The sequence below is a fragment of the Pecten maximus genome, chromosome 3 (genome assembly GCF_902652985.1).
Source record: "Pecten maximus chromosome 3, xPecMax1.1, whole genome shotgun sequence".
NCBI lineage: Eukaryota > Metazoa > Mollusca > Bivalvia > Pectinida > Pectinidae > Pecten > Pecten maximus.
The window spans coordinates 44,224,451-44,248,907 of record NC_047017.1 but is presented as its reverse complement, the minus strand read 5'-3'; the positions used below and the strand labels follow the sequence as shown (position 1 = coordinate 44,248,907).

General features: G+C 38.7%; 2 protein-coding genes across 2 annotated transcripts in view; both read left to right on the top strand.

Moving 5' to 3' along the window:
* The window catches only part of LOC117324316 (ALK tyrosine kinase receptor-like), a 289,372-nt gene that overhangs the window by 80,029 nt on the left and 184,886 nt on the right, over positions 1-24,457 (top strand). Inside the window, 1 exon segment of the mRNA XM_033880102.1 lies at positions 20,721-20,871. Coding sequence (XP_033735993.1) covers positions 20,721-20,871 — 151 coding nt within the window.
* Positions 1,552-3,350, top strand: LOC117324314 (glycine-rich RNA-binding protein 10-like). The gene has a single exon (XM_033880101.1). It carries the CDS (start codon positions 1,738-1,740, stop codon positions 2,128-2,130), a length of 393 nt encoding a protein of 130 aa, XP_033735992.1. The 5' UTR covers positions 1,552-1,737; the 3' UTR covers positions 2,131-3,350.

Here is a 24,457-nt window from a genome sequence, read left to right as displayed (position 1 = left end):
TACAAAGTGCTGGTAAATCTAAATGTTGGTAAAACTGAAGGGCAGAGCGAAAAATCAGGGAGATGGAGAAGGGATGTCAGCAGAATTGATGGATCACCATGCAATACCCAAGTGAAAACATTAATAAAAGCTGGAACTGGCAAAGTACAAAATCAACTTGTTAAACTCTTTTGGTCACAATTGCTTGTAAATTATGCATTATCACATATTTTTGTTTTGTTTCTCAATCTATTTAAAAAGTGTGTTATAAGCAAAATTAATATGATTAACTACACATTATACAATACAATTTTAAGTACAAGAAGTATGTAGCAAAAAATAAAATATTTGATGCATTATAATGATTCCACTTTATGAAATAAATATAAACATATTTTTTTGAAAGTCAAAATAGCTAACTTCAGTATTAATTTTGGTTAGCTGTTTATTTTTAAATTATAACTTCGGAAAATTTTCATTTAATCTAATTATCAATATCTTCAGATAATTCCATTAAGATCATATCAATAATTGCAATCATATAAGATCTTTATAAAGAAATGTATTAATATCTCATAAATAAAAGATTTTTAGTGATAAATACATCTGTTACATTAAACTTTCAGACAATTTGGTAGGCACATAAAACAAGCTGGTAGGGCTTGGCACAACCACCTGTATTAACTTGCATTTTTGTATAATTATCATGCAAATTACATTATAAATGTATCTGACTGACATTATGACAAGATAACTGAATAATTTAACATACACCATCATATATAATGTACCGATCTTCATGGTATTCATGCCAAAATTGATATTAGATTATCTATGTTATATAATCTAAGGAAATAACATCATCCTTATTATATTGTCCAGGCTGATATGCACCTTTCAATCACATTTTTTTAAATAAATCTAAGATATTTACTTGAAGTAGAAGTTGTTCTTAACCTTCATGAACATCATGTAATAATAATAATTGATAACTTTTAAAATTGTGTTAAAATGTAATAACACAAATATAATACAGTAGCTGTGATAATCTAAAATTATGTTTGGAAAATGTACTTATCACATGTGTGATGTATTCGAATATTTAATAACAGAACAGACTTTCTCCTTATCATTCCATGTACATTGTGCAAGATAAAATCAGTACTATGTAAAAGTAAAATAAAACCTGTTGAGAAATGTACAGAAGCAAGACCTTTGATAAATATACATCTATACCGTGACTGTTAATTAAAGTTTTTGAGAAGAAAAAAATATATAGTTATAGTTTCTGTGTACGTGTAGTTTAATTTTTATGGGTATATTATGGATATTATTGTAACTATTTTGAATAGGTTTGAATAACAAACCGATTATACAGTTCAAATTTACCTGAATATTGCGTTTACACGGAAATCGCATTATGATACACTTCTACTTTCACTTTTCACATATAATGGCCAAGTTACGTAACTGCGGCGAATTAAGTTTTTCCATATACCAGGGCCATTCGGAACACCTTGCCCGATTAGTGTGCCTCCCACAAAGCGGAAGTTCCGTGTGGTCTCCGCACAGCTCGCTTTTAGAAAGCTCCTGCACGATAGAGCTTTCGTGATTATCTTGGGGCCCCACTGCATGCTGGGAAATATAGCCATTTTACCGAGCCACGAGGAGCACAAAGGATTGGTAAAACCGGCTTGTTCTCGCAAATCTTGTTGCTTTCACAATAAGACTGGATTGACAATCTAAACAGCAGATAAGATGGATGATACCAAGGTGTATGCTGGTAATTTAAGCTACGATACGGATGAATCATCGTTGCAAGAGGCATTTTCAAAATATGGAAACGTCGTGGACTGTAAAGTCATCACAGACCGGGAAACCGGCAGGTCGCGAGGATTTGGATTTATTACGTTCGATTGTAAAGAATCTGCCACGGATGCTGTTGACAAAGGCCCATTAGAACTTGATGGCAGGGGGTTGAAAATTTCGTTTGCTCAGGCAAGAGGCGGTGGTGGCGGCGGCCGAGGACGAGGCTTTCGTGGCGGCGGCGGATACCAGTACCCCAAGCAGCAGCAGCAGCGTGACAACTACGGATATGGAGGTGGAAATAGAGGAGGAGATGGTTACGGTCGTCAAGATGGTGGCTGGTAAATTCCTTTCATTGTGCCTCGATATTGGAAACATTTGATTCGTTCGTCGGATCAGAAAAATGGGGGAAGCCCCGTCATTCGATGGGGAGATAACGAAATGTTACTCCATTTTATAACCAACCGTGGCAGCTGACAAATATGATTTTTAATTGAAAAAAACCGTTGACTACATTTCCTCTGCCAAAAGCAGTATAATATTCATTAAATAATTCAAAACTCTAACCACGTGGTGTTCTTTGGCTTTTGGTAATGAACACGTGGAGGCGTTGGCGGTTTAACGGTTCGACTCCACCTTCGTCATGGGACAGTAGTTTGTGGACAAGATATGTTTTTCTAACTGCAAATGACATTAGAGACGGACCATCAAAGGGAAAAACATTTGGAGGGGTCTCTTCACAAGATGAGGGACCAAGGTGTTTCAGTTTCTTTATCATCGTTGTGGACAATTCACGGATAAACGCTACTTGGCAAATGAACTTTTTGTTAAAAACTTTGAAATTTCATTTGTTTATCAAATTTTACTGTTTATCAGCCTACTCTAAAAATAATATATGGCAGTCATAATGATAGAGAATGGTAGCTAATGATCTGAGACAGGACTTAAGACTTGTACCTGAAAAAGTTAACTAGAATTAATGAGTTGCATATTTGTATGTTACCGCATATAAGTTGATATCGGTGTCCATGTAAATAACATCCATCAGCTGTGTGGTGAACATAATCAGTTTGGTAACACTGCAGAGCTTTTGCGATAACTTTGGTACCTTGAACATGACAATTTTGTGCTGTTGTTGGGATCCAATTTAGATTGCACAAGATCACTTACAGTGATCAAATTGCTTTCATGAGGGTTTTTTTCAAAGTTGTTATTTTTACGATATGAAGATTCTTCCATTTGTTTCCATTTAATAAGAAATCCATGAAACACGTTAAATTTTCTGTTGTTTTATTTTACCTTGCATGAAGAGACTTTAAAATAAAACATTTTTATATTGTTTCATAACTTTCTGAAATGAAAATTCAATGGCTGTATCTTGTAAATTTTTTTAGATGAAAAGGTCCTACAGGGCTCAAATTCGGTGTTATAAATTCATTCAGCTTTACTTTGTCTTGTTTGTTAGTTGTAAAATCTTGTAAATTAGGTTGTACATCAGCATCTATTTTGCCCTGTTCTGGTTGCAAAACCTTTATTGCGATTTATAATTAAATGTAGAAGATGATCATACTGTTTATTTTATTTTTGTTAGGTCACCTGAGTCGAGAGTCTCGAGTGACTATTCAAATTGCCTCTTGTCAGTCGTCTGGCCATGAACAATTCACATCTTCAAATTGACAAATTAAATCTCCCATGGTCAACGATTAGCAAAGATTGTAAATTGGGGGGAGTTAAACTTTATTATAATTTACTGTAATCTCTGACACCATTTCTATCGTTCTATCGAAATTGATATGTTCACAGGGCATCCATTAACCCGAGACCTCGGGTCAATGACGCAGCAAAATTTAATTTGACGCACGACTTTTGCATGCCGTGCGTCAATCTGACGCTTCACATTTTGAACACCACTGTAATTAGTCTATGTGTTGTCCAATACCCAGGCTCAACAAAGTGTATATTTGCTATGGTCAGTGACACTAATTAGTAGAATACCCCTAGGAGTCAATTAAAAGAGCCACTCAACTGTGACTAATCCAACGGTCGCTGCCGATCGCCAAATTGGGGCACAGGTGAAGTAACCACTGTACCTACCTGTAGTGGCCGATCTGCACTTTTTTCTAAGCAATAACATTTAAATAAGTAAGCTATAGAAGATTCCTATCCCAACAAATAAATGTAACATCAGGGTTTGACACTAACTGAAATGGTAGAGGGGCCCGCAGGGCTCCTAAAAAAAATATTCAAGGGGCCCTATGTAATTTTGTGGAGCCCGAACAGCGAGCGCCGAAGGCGCGAGCTGTAAGTTTCTAGGGGGGTCCCCTGAAATTTTTTTTTTCTAGATGCTCTGTGGTGCATTCTAGACCATTTTTGGTGTATTTTGGAGCTTTTGTATTTGAGATATTTTTAAAGATATTTTTTGCAGTTAACATGGTTTGCATAGTAAATTATGATTGGTGGTCCATCATACTTGATCATTGCTTGAGGAAATATGCTGAAAGGAAAAGAATTTAAAAAAAAAAAAACTAAAACAATGCTCATTCCAGTTTTTGTATTTGTTATTCCATATTCAACTAGTTTCTTAAGTTTTCAATGAAAAGTCTGTATGACTTTTGCTGGAGAGCAAGAAGGTCTCTCCTGGAGAGATCCTCATCCTCATCATCAGACTGGGAATCTGGCGTGAATGTTGCCCCTTCCTGAAGATCTTCCTCATCTACCTCTTCCTCCCCCTCATGCTCAGCTTGGTCCTCATGCAAATCAAGGGAAACTGGGATGACCTCATGCCCATCTTAGAAACCTTCCTGAAACGATCTGTGTCGTGTTTTTTCATATTCACGTCTTTGTTCGACATTTGACAGCTTCTGTTTCTTTGAGGGTGACTTTCCCAACCATTGAAGCATAGTCGCCATCTTACCCTATGTTACTCAAACGCTTGAAACGTACTGATTTGCACGGGCCCTTATTACAAACGTACAAATGATACAGACTGTTATTCAAACGCTTGAAGCGTACTGACTTACACGGGCCCTTATTACAAACGTACAAATGATTCAGACTTTAAACAGTTATCAGCAATGATAATACGCACCTGACTTCAACCGGAAATACTTCCTACAGGATTGTTTAGGTCATCGTTCTACCGACGACGGTCGTGGTCAAGAAATAAACTCAGCATGAACATTTCGCACACGATTTCAGGTTTTTTTGGTGGATTTTGTGATCCGCGGGATAACAAATGGTTCTGAGATTAAGAGGACCGTCGGTCCTCCAAAAAATAGAATCGAGAAGACCGACATTGTTTTTTAGGGGCCTCGGTCCTCCGGTCTACCGTTAGTGTCGATCCCTGAACATATGTTTTTGATAACTTTCAAGTGTGTACATAACAAGAACGAGATCGTAAGCAGGCCTAGTTTGCAGCATACCAACACAGGCGGCAGCCATTTTGTTGTTAACCTGAATAACCTTACATGACCTCGATCTGCAGTGAATTTTAAAGGGTGGGAAGCGTAAATCATTCATGTTATATTTTGGCGGCAAATATGATAATAGGATTAGCATACAAAAATTGCCTCTAGAGGCTGAGCAGATTAAAAAAAAAGAAGATAAAAAATAAAAAGATGGTTTTACAAATCAAGTTTAACCAATGTAACACATTTAAACATAATTTCAGCAAGAAAACTGTGATACAAGTTTTTAGGTCATCTGACCCGAAGGGTCAGGATGACCTATAGCCATCATGCTTCGTCCGTCGCCGTCCGCCGTGCGCCGTCCGTAAACTTTTCACATTTCAATCTTCTTCTCAAGTTCCACCAGTGGGATTAAGCTGAAACTTGCCTGAAATGATCCTGAGATGATCCCGACCAAGTGTTGTTATTTTTCGGGTCGGTCCGAAATCCAAGATGGCCGCCATAGCCGCCATCTTGAAAAACTTATTTTAAACTTCTTCTCAAGTTCCACCAGTGCTATTGAGATGAAACTTGCCTGAAATGATCCTGATATGATCCCGACCAAGTGTTGTTATTTTTCGGGTCGGTCCAAAATCCAAGATGGCCGCCATAGCCGCCATCTTGAACAACACATTTTAAACTTCTTCTCAAGTTCCACCAGTGCTTTTGAGCTGAAACTTGCCTGAAATGATCCTGAGATGATCCCGACCAAGTGTTGTTATTTTTCGGGTCGGTCCAAAATCCAAGATGGCCGCCATAGCCGCCATCTTGAAAAACACATTTTAAACTTCTTTTCAGGTTCCACCAGTGCTATTGAGCTGAAACTGGCCTGAAATGATCCAGATATGATCCCGACCAAGTGTTGTTATTTTTTGGGTCCGTCCGAAATCCAAGATGGCCGCCATAGCCGCCATCTTGAACAACTTATTTTAAACTTCTTCTCAAGTTCCACCAGGGCTGTTGGGCTGAAACTTGCCAGAAATGATCCTGAGATGATCCCGACCAAGTGTTGTTATTTTTCGGGTCGGTCTGAAGTCCAAGATGGCCGCCATAGCCGCCATCTTAAAAAAACAAATTTTAAACTTCTTCTCAAGTTCCACCAGTGCTATTGAGCTGAAACTTGTCTGAAATGATCCTGATATGATCCCGACCAAGTGTTGTTATTTTTCGGGTCGGTCCAAAATCCAAGATGGCCGCCATAGCCGCCATCTTGTAAAAAACATTTTAAACTTCTTCTCAGGTTCCACCAGTGCTATTGAGCTGAAACTGGCCTGAAATGATCCTGATATGATCCCGACCAAGTGTTGTTATTTTTCGGGTCCGTCCGAAATCCAAGATGGCCGCCATAGCCGCCATCTTGAAAAACTTATTTTAAACTTCTTCTCAAGTTCCACCAGGGCTGTTGGGCTGAAACTTGCCAGAAATGATCCTGAGATGATCCCGACCAAGTGTTGTTATTTTTCGGGTCGGTCCGAAATCCAAGATGGCCGCCATAGGCGCCATCTTGAAAAACACATTTTAAACTTCTTCCCAAGTTCCAGCAGTGCTATTGAGCTGAAACTTGCCTGAAATGATCCTGATATGATCCCGACCAAGTGTTGTTATTTTTCGGGTCGGTCCGAAATCCAAGATGGCCCCCATAGCCGCCATTTTGAAAACACATTTTAAACTTCTTCTCAAGTTCCACCAGTGCTGTTGGGCTGAAACTTGCCTGAAATGTTCCTGAGATGATCACGACCAAGTGTTGTTATTTTTTAGATTGGTCTGAAATGCAAGATGGCCGCCATATCCGCCATCTTAAAAAACACATTTTAAACTTCTTCTCCAGTTCCACTGGTGCCATTGAGCTTGAAATTGGTGAGGATGTTAAGGAAGGAGTGCCAACAAAGTGTTGCTATTTTTTCGGCCTTGTAAAAACTTTGGCATGGCAGCAATGGCGGCCATTTTGTAACATGATTGCGCAATCATGGTTTTCCTGAACAACACCTATTTCAAACTTCTCAAATTCCACTGGTGGGATTCAGCTCTAACTTACCAGAAATGATCCTTAGATGGTCCAGACCAAGTGTTATTATTTATTGGGTCGGTCAGATATCCAAGATGGCCACCATGGCCAACAGTGCCACTATATACTTGCTACAGAGAATGCATACTACAATAATATAAGGGTTTTAATTTAGAGTCAGATGACCGTTAAGGCCCCTGGGCCTCTTGTTTTTGTTAAAAGGTTTACAAGAAATTCATTTCAGTTATTCAAATTAAATAAACAAATTAATTATGTTTTAATTGTACTTAATTCAAACAAAAAATATACATTGTATAATTAAAAGAAAAGTGTAAATTTTAAAAATACTTTTATTTATTTAATAAAAACAAATATTAGATAATAAATTAAGATGAACTAAATTCTTTTGAATATTATTCAGTTAATTATAATTTTTGAAAAAAAAAGACGTTTTTATCAGTTTACATTTGGAAACGATTAACCGTCAAGTTTGAGAATTTCATATTTTGACTCTCAGGATTTTGATTTGACTCTCAGGATTTCAGAGCTAAGGGTCACTGACTCTTGAGATTTTAATCCTACTGGATGCCCTGGTTCATGGTGTGGGTTTCTGGATTATTTCATCACTACTGTACTGAATACATTTTGATGATTTTTGTTGTCCCATCACTACTGTACTGAATACATTTTGATGATTTTTGTTGTCCAATCATACATTGTTGCTATGTGATGGGTTGCCGCGGTGGCCGAGTGGTTAAGGTGTCCCGACACTTTAACACTAGCCCTCCACCTCTGGGTTGCGAGTTCGAAACCTACGTGGGGCAGTTGCCAGGTACTGACTGTAGGCCGGTGGTTTTTCTCCGGGTACTCCGGCTTTCCTCCACCTCCAAACCTGGCACGTCCTTAAATGACCCTGGCTGTTAGTAGGACGTTAAACAAAAACAAACAAACAAACCCATCATATATATATATAGACAGCGTTTAGGCGAGTACCACTAAACCATGGGTACCCTATATAGCTACACTGTTATCTGCATGATCCAATTCATTAGCATGCATGTGTGCCAACCCCTGGCATTTGTCACTTCTCTTGCTCTTCTTAACATTGGCCCAGTCACTGTCGAGGTGTTGTCCTTTGAGGGATATTTTTCCTCTCCTGAATAATTGCCTGTATGTATTGAGCGCCATTATATGGGACGTTGACGAGCTTCCCTACCCTCCTCAGTCCTGTCTTGCTCATCCTATAAGTGATAGATTTAGGACATATCTGGACTGAATGTATATGGTATCCAATAAAGAACTGGAATGTTGTTTTGAGGCAGAAAGTCCTGTCAAACTCTAGCAACACAAGGCCTCGCCTTGTCCTGTTAGAACATAAGGTTTTGTTGACGTTGATAGATTACCATGAATAGCCACGAGTGGTTTTTCACACCTTGAGATATCCCTGTCTATACCATAATAGCCCCCCCCATCGGAATAGCTCTCTACGACATTGATAGGCACGTCGTCCATCTGACCTTTAAAGGGAGACTCCTAAGTTATTTTTCAGTCTATATAAATGGGGTTGTGTACCAATCCCATCCCCAAAGAGATTTCATTAAAAAAATTCCCAATTATCCCGCTGAAATTCCCAACAAACAGATATTTTGACCCCGACTGGTTTTCCCTCCATTATTATACACTTCACTTTCAAGCATTTGAGTAATCGTGATCGTGATCATGAAATACAAAACAATGGTGGCATCACATAATGGTAAATATTATGACAAGAAAATTGGATAAGCAGACAGCAAGGTGTCCAAAACATTAACTGAATTATGTAAAACTTGACCTATCAATGCTAGTCTGTTATTTGTTGAGGAGGTAAATTAAACCAGACGTCGGTATCTCCATCATCGTTGGGCTGAATACTTTGGAGACCATTTGTCAAGATAATCTGGAGTTGTCTAAAAGAAAAACTAGAACCTGGTGAACAGTATACCAGTGTTAAAATTTCCCAATTAACAGGATATATATTTTCCCCCAAAAAAGCCTGAAAAACCACTGCTTGTCAATGAACAACACTCATATCCAATGGGCCGAATAAAACAAAAGGTGCATGTAAAAGAAGCCACTGCATTCAACTTTGGCATCTCCTATGTGTAAGTTTAACGTTGTGGACCAACATCGGGATGTCATGTCCAGAAATGAAACTCCCACAACCAATTCCTCGCTGTTCTTGTACACCCTGGCCGACCACAAGTGTCGACAACTTGAAGTGCAGCCTCCATCGCGGATATATCGCTGCCTCAAATTGGTTAGGTCGAAGCAAGAGACATATGCATCTAATTTGACGTAGATGCGCAAGCGTCCGTTACCGAGACGCTCATGTCCATGTACACCCAATTGCTGGGCTGCATGACATTGCGAATGCCCCATGCATCATTTGAGCAAGGGCGATTACCCTATCGACTTAACAATGTGAAACACTCTGGGAAACCTAACATTTGGTACGGTAAACATTTTTTTCACCAGACCAGAATTTTCGTTATATTTTTTCTTGTCTTGTGGTTTTAAATTATTTTGAGAAATTGGTAGACTGGAGCAAAAAAGCCTGTGTAAACATTACTAAATATCACACTAAATTGCAAACAACGTCTTCTTTACACAATATATATATAAGTGTATATTTCTGTTACTCTGAAAAATTTCTTTAATTGTATTCATGACATCTTGATCACGTATGATCCTTGTAACATTGCAGTAAATTTTAAACATGCCTTCTTCATCATTTGATGCAGACGTACCGTATGTGACCTAATAAGGGCCCCCCTACCTTTTTTCAAGCAAATAAATCTTTAACTGAGTGTCAAAATGGTGTTAAAAAGTAATAATTCATGTGAAATGTTTTGCTTCTTTATGTGTTCAATTTTCTTCAGCAAATTAAGTAACTGGAACACAAGTTTTCGCCACATTTTGTCTATTCCTACAGATGACATGTCAGTGCAAAGAGCACCCGAAACTAAACACACATACAAATAATAACTTACCATCTTTATTTGAAGATAAAGTAAAAGACTTCATTCTTGTTGATAATAATTATTGTTCAGAACAGAAAGCTAGTAAAAGACATTGTAAATCAATTATTAGGTCAAAGAAAACGATGTCTGATCATGATATGATTCAGGAAATCACCTGTGTCTATAAAATAGAACACAAAATAGTTCCATTTTAACATAAATGGTGCAACACACGTTCTCTGGTCTAAAGATCAGCTGGCATGGTTTACAAGTTTACAGGAATATTCAAGTGATGTTTAAGCTTAACATATGATAATGAATACCGTAGATATCTTCATCTGGAATATTTGAATATTTTACCATTTCCACAGCCTTGGGTATTCTGCTATAAGGTATAGTCTGTTTCATAAAACTTCAGAATAACTAATCTTAATAAGGGCGCCCCCCCCCCCCCCCCCCCCCGCACCGTCAATTATCCGTGCCCTTATTAGGTCAAATACGGTAAGTTGTATATAGGTAACTCGCTAGTTCAACAGTCGCGACCATTGATAGTATTAGAAATATGATGATGTTTTAATCTACATAATCAAATATTATAAGCATTCTGAAATGACATGCTTGTATAACGGGAGTGTTAGTGCGAATGTTGTGTAGTAAAACTGTAAGCCTATATTTCTCCCTAGTTTTAGACAGGTTCTCTGTGGTTTATGACAAGTATTAAGTCTAATTTAGACTTTAGCACATGTATATTCGATGAGTATTATTAACAGATGACTGAGATTAAAATAAGTTTCGCTAACACTAATGGAATATTTATTTACAGTTTGAACATTTATTAGTTACAAACACTAGGTTTGCCTGGAGATGAGATTTACTCGCATATTATATAAAAGAGACACACCAAATGACCCTACGTAAATACTTGACCCCCCAACCCATAAATACCTGCAATTATTTCACTGGATCAACCGGGATCATTACATCTTTTATTTCAAGTCCGAAACATAATTAATACAATGTTAACGCGCTCGCCTTTATATTCCAAAGAGTCTGTGCACTTGCCAGACGGCGGTTGTTGCACCAACACAGGCAGCAGTTCTTCCCCATTTTTAACTCATCTCTTCGAAGAAGAGGGAGAGCTAATGTTGTCACCCTGGTGTCGGCATTTGTTTTTCAAATGTTAAGTTTTTGGTGCAAGTGTTGAAAGGCATGGTAATTTATGGTAATATGGTCCCTGTGAGGTTTAAACTATCCCCTGCCACAGTTAAACTGAAAGATTTTTTTGGGAAAAAACCAGAACTTTCAAATTTTTGGACTTAAAATATTTCTGCGTTAAGTTTTTGGTGCAAGTGTTAAGAGGTTTTAATACATCACTTTATAATTGTACTAGGGTGCTGATATTTGGCAATAGAGTCCCTATGGAGTAAGACAATCCCTTCCTGGAGTAAAACTTTAAAAAAAAATTGAATTTTTTCTTTTTAAATCTGCGTTTTTAACTCACCTGGACCGAAGGTCTGGTGAGCTTATGTCATGGCGCAGCGTCCGTCGTCCGTCCGTCGGTCCGTCAACATTTGCTTCAAATCGCTACTAGTCAAAAAGTTCTTATTGGATTTTGACCAAATTTGGCCAGAAACATTCTTGGGGGAAGTGGAACAGATTTTGCATAAATGGTGACTCTGACCCCCAAGGGGCCAAAGGGGCGGGGCCCAATAGGGGAAATAGAGGAAATTCTTTTAAATCGCTACTAGTCATAAAGTTATGAATGGATTTGAACCCAATTTGGTCAGAAACATCCTTGGGGGAAGGGGAACAGATTTTGCATAAATGGTGGCTCTGACCCCAGAGGGGCCTGAGGGGCGGGGCCCAATAGGGGAAATTGAGGCAATTCCTTTAAATCGCTACTAGTCATAAAGTTATGAATAAATTTGAACTTAATTTGGTCAGAAACATCCTTGAGGGAAGGGGAACAGATTTTGCATAAATGGTGGCTCTGACCCCAAAGGGGCCAAAGGGGCGGGGCCCAATAGGGGAAATAGAGTTATTCCTTTAAATCGCTACTAGTCATAACGTTATGAATGGATTTGAACCCAATTTGGTCAGAAACATCCTTGGGGGAAGGGGAACAGATTTTGCATAAATGGTGGCTCTGACCCCAGAGGGGCCTGAGGGGCGGGGCCCAATAGGGGAAATTGAGGCAATTCCTTTAAATCGCTACTAGTCATAAAGTTATGAATAAATTTGAACTTAATTTGGTCAGAAACATCCTTGAGGGAAGGGGAACAGATTTTGCATAAATGGTGGCTCTGACCCCAAAGGGGCCAAAGGGGCGGGGCCCAATAGGGGAAATAGAGTTATTCCTTTAAATCGCTACTAGTCATAACGTTATGAATGGATTTGAACCCAATTTGGTCAGAAACATCCTTGGGGGAAGGGGAACAGATTTTGCATAAATGGTGGCTCTGACCCCAGAGGGGCCTGAGGGGCGGGGCCCAATAGGGGAAATTGAGGCAATTCCTTTAAATCGCTACTAGTCATAAAGTTATGAATAAATTTGAACTTAATTTGGTCAGAAACATCCTTGAGGGAAGGGGAACAGATTTTGCATAAATGGTGGCTCTGACCCCAAAGGGGCCAAAGGGGCGGGGCCCAATAGGGGAAATAGAGTTATTCCTTTAAATCGCTACTAGTCATAAAGTTATGAATGGATTTGAACCCAATTTGGTCAGAAACCTCCTTGGGGGGAAGGGGAACAGATTTTGCATAAATGGTGGCTCTGACCCCAAAGGGGCCAAAGGGGCGGGGCCCAATAGGGGAAATAGAGTTCTTCCTTTAAATCGCTACTAGTCATAAAGTTATGAATGGATTTGAACCCAATTTGGTCAGAAACATCCTTGGGGGAAGGGGAACAGATTTTGCATAAATGGTGGCTCTGACCCCAGAGGGGCCTGAGGGGCGGGGCCCAATAGGGGAAATTGAGGCAATTCTTTTAAATCGCTACTAGTCATAAAGTTATGAATGGATTTGAACTTAATTTGGTCAGAAACATCCTTGAGGGAAGGGGAACAGATTTTGCATAAATGGTGGCTCTGACCCCAAAGGGGCCAAAGGGGCGGGGCCCAATAGGGGAAATAGAGTTATTCCTTTGAATCGCTACTAGTCATTAAGTTATGAATGGATTTAAACCCAATTTGGTCAGAAACATCCTTGAGGGAAGGGGAACAGATTTTGCATAAATGGTGGCTCTGACCCCAAAGGGGCGGGGCCCAATAGAGGAAATAGAGGTAATTCCTTTAAATCGCTACTATTCATAAAGTTATGAATGGATTTGAACCCAATTTGGTCAGAAACATCCTTGGGGGAAGGGGAACAGATTTTGCATAAATGGTGGCTCTGACCCCAAAGGGGTGGGGCCCAATAGGGGAAATAGAGGTAATTCCTTTAAATCGCTACTAGTCATACAGTTATGAATGGATTTGAACCCAATTTGGTCATAAACATCCTTGGGGGAAGGGGAACAGATTTTGCATAAATGGTGGCTCTGACCCCAAAGGGGCCTAAGGGGCGGGGCCCAATAGGGGAAATAGAGTTCTTCCTTTAAATCGCTACTAGTCATAAAGTTATGAATGCACGTTCTAAAAACAATTCTTGAGGTTTTTCAGACCTTAGAGAGTCTGGACTTCATTAATCTTTAAAGCAGTTCGGATTCCCACACTATAACCATATATAGCATTGTTAGAGATTTACAAATAAAACAAATTGAATATGAACATTATTTTGACATTTGGTCTAATCCAACCAGGTGAGCGATACAGGCCCCATGGGCCTCTTGTTTTGTTTTTTGTTTTTAAATCTTTGGACTTTGTGTTAAGTTTATGTTGCGAGTGTTGAAAGGCATAGTAATACATGGTATTAGTTTCCCTGTAGGGGTTAAGCTATCCCTTGCCGGAGTTAAACTAAAAGATTTTTTTTGGGGAAAAAACAGATTTTTAACATTTTTGTGCAAATATTGAAAGCTATATATATATATTAACACATCACTTTATGATTGTACTAGGGTGCTGATATTTGGTAAAAGAGTCCCTATGGAGTTACACTATCACTTCTTGGAGTGAAACTGAAGAAAAAAAAAACAATGTGAAAATGCTCACATTAGACGATTTATACCGGTCCACATTTTTCAAGGGAGAAAACGTTAACTCTCATAAGGATAATATTTTATCAAAAAATTGAAGAAATAGGTCCAAAAGCAATTAATGTATTTAATATATTCATTCAATTCAAAAATATTTTATTATTCCAAATATATACAAATACATGTTCAATATACATACCATTAATAAACCTAATTATATTAGAAATTTAAATATTATTTATGTATATTATTATCATTTAAGTTTTTAAATATTTATATATATGAAATAATAGGATCAGACAACATGATTACCCTATATAAGTCTTTTCCATAGACCGGTTGCAGATAGGTATAATAATTATACATAGTCTAAACAGTACACCTTTCACACTCACTTTCACACAATTTCATCAAGGAGAGACATGGAAAATAGTGATGAGCAACATAATCATAATAGTTGAAATCTTTTTGTGCTCTTTATATATAAGTAAACATGATTTAAGATATATAGGTTATTATTCAATCTACAACAGAATAGCTTGTCTCCCAAATGTTTGTCAATAAATAATTGATATACAATATATATAAATTGGTATGGTTTTGAAAATTGTATGAATTCACAAAACACAATCTGATCAAGTAAACAATATGAATATTATTAATGCAATTCCAATTAAAATATTTTAATTATTTATTGACAAACATTTGTGAGACGAGCTGTGCTGTTCTCCAACAGCTCTTGTTGACTTATTTGTTAGATTTTTATTGGAATTTATTCTAATATGGTTAACATTATCAGCAGGGGATGACAGTTTGATGGTGTGCACATGTTGCTCCTGACTGACAGTTTGATGGTGTGCACATGTTGCTCCTGACTGACAGTTGGTGGTATGCACATGTTGGCCCTGACTGGCCCCAGGGGCTGATGGGCGGGGCTAAAAAGGGTTAAATTGACTTAAGTGTCATAATCTTTTTCTCAAGACCGAAATAAGGTAGAATCAAATACTCTTCATTAAATGGAACGGTCTTAATGTGCTTTACCAAAATTGTGAATGCCATAACCCTTTCCCCTTGGGTGGGGGTAAACTTTACTATAGTTTGTAAAGGGAAATCATATTTTTGATAATTTGTGTGATTTCTATTGGAATTCATTCTAACTTTGTTAACATTATCAGCATAGGATGACAGCTTAATGAAAAGCCTTAAATTTCATTCTGGGCCTTGAAAAGCCTTAAAAATTGGTTTACAGCCTTGAAAAATCCTTGAAAATAAGATTTCATTAGGGTAAGTAAAACCCTGACCACTGATCATTTGGATTCAACTTTGTCCATGGTACGTGCACCTCCCCTACAGACATCAATATTACTATGTCTAGTAGTATTTTGATCAAGTGGATTGTTTTAAGTTTTGTTCTCTTGTTACCTCTTAAGAAGACTTAGATGACGGGTAAAATGGGCATTGGATATTTAATTTAGACATTGAAAAAGCCTTGAAATGCCCTTGAATTTGGTTTGACATAATCCGTATGGACCCTGAATAACCAATAGGCCCAGAGACTTGATATTGGGCCTGTGGTGTGCTGGGGTAAAGAACTACCAATTAAGTTTGGTAGGTCGTCTGACCCGAAATGTTGTTATTTTTCAGATTGGTATGGAATCCAAGATGGCTGCCATGACGGCCATCTTGACAAACACAATTTAAACTTCTTTTCAAGTTCTACTGGTGCCATTGAGATGGAAATTGGTGAGGATGTTAAGGGAGGGTAGCCAACAGTGTTATTATTTTTCAGACTCGTAAAAACTTTTTGTAAGATGATATATACGCAATCATGGTTTTCCTGAACAACACTTATTTCAAATATCTTCTCAAGGTTCCACCTGTGGGATTCAGCTCAACTTACCTGAAGTTATCCTGAGATGGTCCTGACCAAGTGTCATTACGTTTTGGCTCAGTCCGAAATCCAAAATGACTGCCATGGCTTACAGTGCCACCATAGTTGCTACTAAGTATAAAGTACAAGGGTTTTTTGGGTCAGATAACCGTTAAGGCCCATGGGCCTCTTATTCAAATGAATTACCTTTATCTACATTCAAATAGGTCAACTAGGCTAAAATCTTTCCAACAAATTCTTCACAATTACCAAGAGGCCCAGGTACTTGATATTGGGCCTGTAGTATGCTGGGGTGAAGTGTACATTCAAGAACACATAGGTCAAATAGGCTAAAATCTTCCAACAAATTCTTCTCGGCAACCAAGAGGCCAAGACCTTGATATTGGGCCTGTAGCATGCTGGGATGAAGGGTTACCAAGTTTGTTCAAATTAATGACCTTGACCTACATAAAAGTACACGGGGGTCAAATAGGTTTAAATCTTGAAACAATGATTTTTAGCCCACCATCATCAGATGGTGGGCTATTCAAATCGCCCTGCGTCCGTGGTCCGTCGTCCGTCCGTCCCTCCGTCCGTCCGTCCGTCCCTCCGTCCGTCCGTAAACAATTCTTGTTATCGCTAATCCTCAGAAAGTACTGAAGGGATCTTTCTCAAATTTCATATGTGGGTTCCCCTTGGTGCCTAGTTATGCATATTGCATTTTGAGACCAATCGGAAAACAACATGGCCGACAGGCAGCCATCTTGGATTTTGACAATTGAAGTTTGTTATCGCTATTTCTGAGAAAGTACTGAAGGGATCTTTCTCAAATTTCATATGTAGGCTCCCCTTGGTGCCTAGTTATGCATATTGCATTTTGAGACCAATCGGAAAACAACATGGCCGACAGGCAGCCATCTTGGATTTTGATAATTGAAGTTTGTTATCGCTATTTCTGAGAAAGTGCTGAAGGGATCTTTCTCAAATTTCATATGTAGGCTCCCCTTGGTGCCTAGTTATGCATATTGCATTTTGAGACCAGTTGGAAAACAACATGGCCGACAGGCAGCCATCTTGGATTTTGATAATTGAAGTTTGTTATCGCTATTTCTGAGAAAGTACTGAAGGAATCTTTCTCAAATTTCATATTTAGATTCCCTTTGGTGCCTAGTTATGCATATTGCATTTTGAGACCAATCGGAAAACAACATGGCCGACAGGCAGCCATCTTGGATTTTGACAATTGAAGTTTGTTATCGCTATTTCTGAGAAGGTACTGAAGGGATCTTTCTCAAATTTCATATGTATGTTTCCCTTGGTGCCTAGTTATGCATATTGCATTTTGAGACCTATCGGAAAACAACATGGCCGACAGGCAGCCATTTTGGATTTTGACAATTGAAGTTTGTTATCGCTATTTCTAAGAAAGTGCTGAAGGGATCTTTCTCAAATTTCATATGTAGGTTCCCATCGGTGCCTAGTTATGCATATTGCATTTTGAGACCAATCGGAAAACAACATGGCCGACAGGCAGCCATCTTGGATTTTGATAATTGAAGTTTGTTATCGCTATTTCTGAGAAGGTAATGAAGGGATCTTTCTCAAATTTTCATATTTAGGTTCCCCTCGGCGCCTAGTTATGCATATTGCATTTTGAGATTAATCGTAAAACAACATGGCCGACAGGCAGCCTTCTTGGATTTTGACAATTGAAACTTATTATCGCTATTTCTAAGAAAGTGCTGAAGGGATCTTTCTCAAATTTCATACGTAGGTTCCCCTCGGTGCCTAGTTATGCATATTGCATTTTGAGACCAATCGGAAAACAACATGGCCGACAGGCAGCCATCTTGGATTTTGACAATTGAAGTTTGTTATCGCTATTTATCAGAAATTGCTAAAGGGATCTTTCTGAAATTTCATTTGTAGGTTGCCCTCTGTGCCTAGTTATGCATATTGGATTTTGAGACCAGTCCGAAAACAACCTGCCCAACAGGCAGCCATCTTGTATTTTGACAATTGAAGTTTGTTATCGCTATTTTACAGAAGGTACTGAAGGGATCTTCCCCTTGGTCCCTGGTGTTGCATTTTGGGACCAATCCGAAAACAACAGACAGCCATTATCGCTAAATCTTCAATTTAATATAGAGGTTCCCCTTGTTTGAAAATTACTAGAGGGCTGTTTCTGAATTTACACAGATTAGTAAGACTTAGAGGAAGGGAAAAGTAGAGAAAAGATCAATCTGACATGGAACCTATCAAGATCATTCAATGGTGGGCGCCAAGATCCCTCTGGGATCTCTTGTTTTGAAGAGAGACCTGATATGGCCGATAGTATGCTGGAATGAGGGTCTAGAAAATTTATTGACATGAATAAATCTAGCCTAATCTGATATTTTTAGCCCACCATCATCAGATGGTGGGCTATTCAAATCGCCCTGCGTCCGTGGTCCGTGGTCCGTCCCTCCCTCCGTCCGTCCGTCCGTAAACAATTCTTGTTATCGCTAATCCTCAGAAAGTACTAAAGGGATCTTTCTCAAATTTCATATGTAGGTTCCCCTTGGTGCCTAGTAATGCATATTGCATTTTGGGACCGATCGGAAAACAACATGGCCGACAGGCAGCCATCTTGGATTTTGACCATTGAAGTTTGTTATCGCTATTTCTGAGAAAGAGCTGAAGGGATCTTTCTCAAATTTCATATGTTGGTTTCCCTTGGTGCCTAGTTATGCATATTGCATTTTGGGACCGATCGGAAAACAACATGGCCGACAGGCAGCCATCTTGGATTTTGACAATTGAAGTTTGTTATCACTATTTCTAAGAAAGTACTGAAGGGATCTTTCTCAAATTTGATATGTGGGTTTCCCTTGGTGCCTAGTTATGCATATTGCATTTTGGGACCGATCGGAAAACAACATGGACGACGGGCAGCCATCTTGGATTTTGACCATTGAAGTTTGTTATCGCTATTTCTGAGAAAGTACTGAAGGGATCTTTCTCAAATTTTATATGTAGGTTTCCCTTGGTGCCTAGTTATGCATATTGCATTTTGGGACCGATCGGAAAACAACATGGCCGACGGGCAGCCATCTTGGATTTTGACCATTGAAGTTTGTTATCGCTATTTCTAAGAAAGTACTGAAGGGATCTTTCTCAAATTTCATACGTAGGTTCCCCTTGGTGCCTAGTTATGCATATTGCATTTTGAGACCGATCTGAAAACAACATGGCCGACAGGCAGCCATCTTGGATTTTGACAATTGAAGTTTGTTATCGCTATTTCTGTGAAAGTACTAAAGGGATCTTTTTAGCCCACCATCATCAGATGGTGGGCTATTCAAATCGCCCTGCGTCCGTGGTCCGTCGTCCGTCCCTCCGTCCGTCCCTCCGTCCGTAAACAATTCTTGTTATCGCTATTTCTCAGAAAGTACAGAAGGGATCTTTCTCAAATTTCATATATAGGTTTCCCTTGGTGCCTAGTTATGCATATTGCATTTTGAGACCTATCGGAAAACAACATGGCCGACAGGCAGCCATCTTGGATTTTGACAATTGAAGTTTGTTATCGCTATTTCTCAGAAACTAATGAAGGGATCTTTCTGAAATTTCATATGTAGGTTCCCCTCGTTCATATTTGTTATGTAGGTTCCCCTTGGTGCTTAGTTATGCATATAGCATTTTGAGACCAATCGGAAAACAACATGGCCGACAGGCAGCCATCTTGGATTTTGACCATTAAAGTTTGTTATTGCCATTTCTGAGAAAGTACTGAAGGGATCTTTCTCAAATTTCATATGTAGGTTCCCCTTGGTGCCTAGTAATGCATATCGCATTTTGGGACTGATCGGAAAACAACATGGCCGACAGGCAGCCATCTTGGATTTTGACCATAGAAGTTTGTTATCGCTATTTCTGAGAAAGTTATGATTGGATCTTTCTCCAATTTCATATGTAGGTTCCCCTTGGTGCCTAGTTATGCATATTGCATTTTGAGACCAATCGGAAAACAACATGGCCGACAAGCAGCCATCTTGGATTTTGACAATTGAAGTTTGTTATCACTATTTCTCAGAAAGCACTGAAGGAATCTTTCTCAAATTCCATATATATAGGTTCCCCTTGGTGCCTAAATCTTAAATTTTATATATAGGTTTCCCTTGTTTGAAAAGTACTAGAGGTTTCTTCTGAGTTTACACAGATTAGTAAGACTTAGAAGAAGAGAAAAGTAGAGAAAAGATCAATCTGACATGGAACCTATGAAGAACATTCAATGGTGGGCGCCAAGATCCCTCTGGGATCTCTTGTAATACAGTGGTAATCAGCATAGTATCTGCAGAAATGACATAGATCAACTTTAAAGTTTCTGTAGAGCCAGGTGATCAACAGGCCCATTTGGCCTCTTGTTCTAATATCAGATTTAAACAAAATATTCAACAGTTGTTCTTATATTGTTAGACAAAGACTAATTTTCTATTTTTAGGTCATGATTATGTGCGACTTGTGGGAAAGAAAAGGCATTCCCAGTTGGAAGGTAGTGTTGAAGTGAAAAAGACTGGGGTGTGGGGCACAGTGTGTGATGATAAATGGAATGATCCTGATGCCCGTGTTGTGTGTAGGATGCTTGGATACAGGTAAGGGCATTAATTCACTAATCATAAATGTTATCTGCCATAGAATTTGGGTGGCATTAATATCGTAATTTGAAAAAAAAACATCGGGTTACAGCAAATTATGAACTGTGTTTCAGATAATTTATTAAATGCAAAATGATTATAGTTTCATGCATGCCCATCATTTCAAAATTTCATGATTGCAGGTACATAAATGCTAAAAATAAATAGATAACTGTCTGTGAAAATCTAAGTTTGTCAATAATCTTAATGTCATCTTGGTGTTTCTATTTTGAGTGTCTGTACTCGTGTGTTGTCTGTCTTCTGCCGTGCATCGTCTGTTGGTAAACAATTTACATTTTCGACTTCTCCAAAACTGCTAAACCAAATTCAATGAAATTTGACCCATACCGAAATAAAGCACAGAAAAATACAGTAAAAAAGCATTAAAAAAGTATGCTTTTTTTTACTCAATTTGGAACCGAGGGTTCAACACGGTTCCAAATTGAGTCAAAAAAAGTACACAAGTACAAAAAAAGTCTAACAAAAGTATACTTTTAGTACATTTTATTGTCATCATAAAGTACAGAAAAGGCACATATATAGTACAAAAAAAGTCCTTTTATACTTTTTAGCCCACCATCATCAGATGGTGGGCTATTCAAATCGCCCTGCGTCCGTGGTCCTTCGTCCGTCCGTCCGTCCCTCCGTCCGTCCGTCCCTCCGTCCGTCCGTCCGTCCGTAAACAATTCTTGTTATTGATTATCGTCAGAAAGTACTGAAGGGATCTTTCTCAAATTTCATATGTAGGTTCCCCTTGGTGCCTAGTTATGCATATTGCATTTTGGGACCGATCGGAAAACAACATGGCCGACAGGCAGCCATCTTGGATTTTGACCATTGAAGTTTGTTATCGCTATTTCTGAGAAAGAGCTGAAGGGATCTTTCTCAAATTTCATATGTTGGTTTCCCTTGGTGCCTAGTTATGCATATTGCATTTTGGGACCGATCGGAAAACAACATGGCCGACAGGCAGCCATCTTGGATTTTGACAATTGAAGTTTGTTATCGCTATTTCTAAGAAAGTACTGAAGGGATCTTTCTCAAATTTGATATGTGGGTTTCCCTTGGTGCCTAGTTATGCATATTGCATTTTGGGACCGATCGGAAAACAACATGGCCGACAGGCAGCCATCTTGGATTTTGACCATTGAAGTTTGTTATCGCTATTTCTAAGAAAGTACTGAAGGGATCTTTCTCAAATTTTATATGTAGGTTTCCCTTGGTGCTTAGTTATGCATATTGCATTTTGGGACCGATCGGAAAACAACATGGCCGACGGGCAGCCATCTTGGATTTTGACCATTGAAGTTTGTTATCGCTATTTCTAAGAAAGTACTGAAGGGATCTTTCTCAAATTTCATATGTAGGTTCCCCTTGGTGCTTAGTTATGCATATTGCATTTTGAGCCCAATCGGAAAACAACATGGCCGACAGGCAGCCATCTTGGATTTTGACAATTGAAGATTGTTATCGCTATTTCTCAAAAAGCACAGAAGGGATCTTTCTCAAATTTCATATGTAGGTTCCCCTTAGTGCCTAGTTATGCATATTGCATTTTGAGACCGATCTGAAAACAACATGGCCGACAGGCAGCCATCTTGGATTTTGACAATTGAAGTTTGTTATCGCTATTTTTGTGAAAGTACTAAAGGGATCTTTTTCATATTTGTTATGTAGGTTCCCCTTGGTGCTTAGTTATGCATATAGCATTTTGAGACCGATCTGAAAACAACATGGTCGACAGGCAGCCATCTTGGATTTTGACAATTGAAGTTTGTTATCGCTATTTCTGTGAAAGTACTAAAGGGATCTTTTTCATATTTGTTATGTAGGTTCCCCTTGGTGCTTAGTTATGCATATAGCATTTTGAGACCAATCGAAAAACAACATGGCCGACAGGCAGCCATCTTGGATTTTGACCATTAAAGTTTGTTATTGCCATTTCTGAGAAAGTACTGAAGTGATCTTTCTCAAATTTCATATGTAGGTTCCCCTTGGTGCCTGGTAATGCATATCGCATTTTGGGACTGATCGGAAAACAACATGGCCGACAGGCAGCCATCTTGGATTTTGACCATAGAAGTTTGTTATCGCTATTTCTAAGAAAGTACTGAAGGGATCTTTCTCAAATTTGATATGTGGGTTTCCCTTGGTGCCTAGTTATGCATATTGCATTTTGGGACCGATCGGAAAACAACATGGCCGACAGGCAGCCATCTTGGATTTTGACCATTGAAGTTTGTTATCGCTATTTCTGAGAAAGTACTGAAGGGATCTTTCTCAAATTTTATATGTAGGTTTCCCTTGGTGCTTAGTTATGCATATTGCATTTTGGGACCGATCGGAAAACAACATGGCCGACGGGCAGCCATCTTGGATTTTGACCATTGAAGTTTGTTATCGCTATTTCTAAGAAAGTACTGAAGGGATTTTTCTCAAATTTCATATGTAGGTTCCCCTTGGTGCCTAGTTATGCATATTGCATTTTGAGCCCAATCGGAAAACAACATGGCCGACAGGCAGCCATCTTGGATTTTGACAATTGAAGATTGTTATCGCTATTTCTCAAAAAGCACAGAAGGGATCTTTCTCAAATTTCATATGTAGGTTCCCCTTAGTGCCTAGTTATGCATATTGCATTTTGAGACCGATCTGAAAACAACATGGCCGACAGGCAGCCATCTTGGATTTTGACAATTGAAGTTTGTTATCGCTATTTTTGTGAAAGTACTAAAGGGATCTTTTTCATATTTGTTATGTAGGTTCCCCTTGGTGCTTAGTTATGCATATAGCATTTTGAGACCGATCTGAAAACAACATGGTCGACAGGCAGCCATCTTGGATTTTGACAATTGAAGTTTGTTATCGCTATTTCTGTGAAAGTACTAAAGGGATCTTTTTCATATTTGTTATGTAGGTTCCCCTTGGTGCTTAGTTATGCATATAGCATTTTGAGACCAATCGAAAAACAACATGGCCGACAGGCAGCCATCTTGGATTTTGACCATTAAAGTTTGTTATTGCCATTTCTGAGAAAGTACTGAAGGGATCTTTCTCAAATTTCATATGTAGGTTCCCCTTGGTGCCTGGTAATGCATATCGCATTTTGGGACTGATCGGAAAACAACATGGCCGACAGGCAGCCATCTTGGATTTTGACCATAGAAGTTTGTTATCGCTATTTCTGAGAAAGTTATGATTGGATCTTTCTCCAATTTCATATGTAGGTTCCCCTTGTTGCCTATTTATGCATATTGCATTTTGAGACCAATCAGAAAACAACATGGCCGACAGGCAGCCATCTTGGATTTCGAAAATTGAAACTGGTTATCACTATTACTAAGAAACTAATGAAGGGATCTTCCTGAAATTTCATATGTAGGTTCCCCCAGGTGCCTAGTTATGCATATTACATTTTGAGACCAATCGGAAAACAACATGGCCGACAAGCAGCCATCTTGGATTTTGACAATTGAAGTTTGTTATCACTATTTCTCAGAAAGCACTGAAGGAATCTTTCTCAAATTCCATATATATAGGTTCC

Coding starts and splice junctions, on each gene's coding strand:
- LOC117324314 (XM_033880101.1), top strand. CDS start 1,738: ATGGATGATACCAAGGTGTATGCTGGTAATTTAAGCTACGATACGGAT.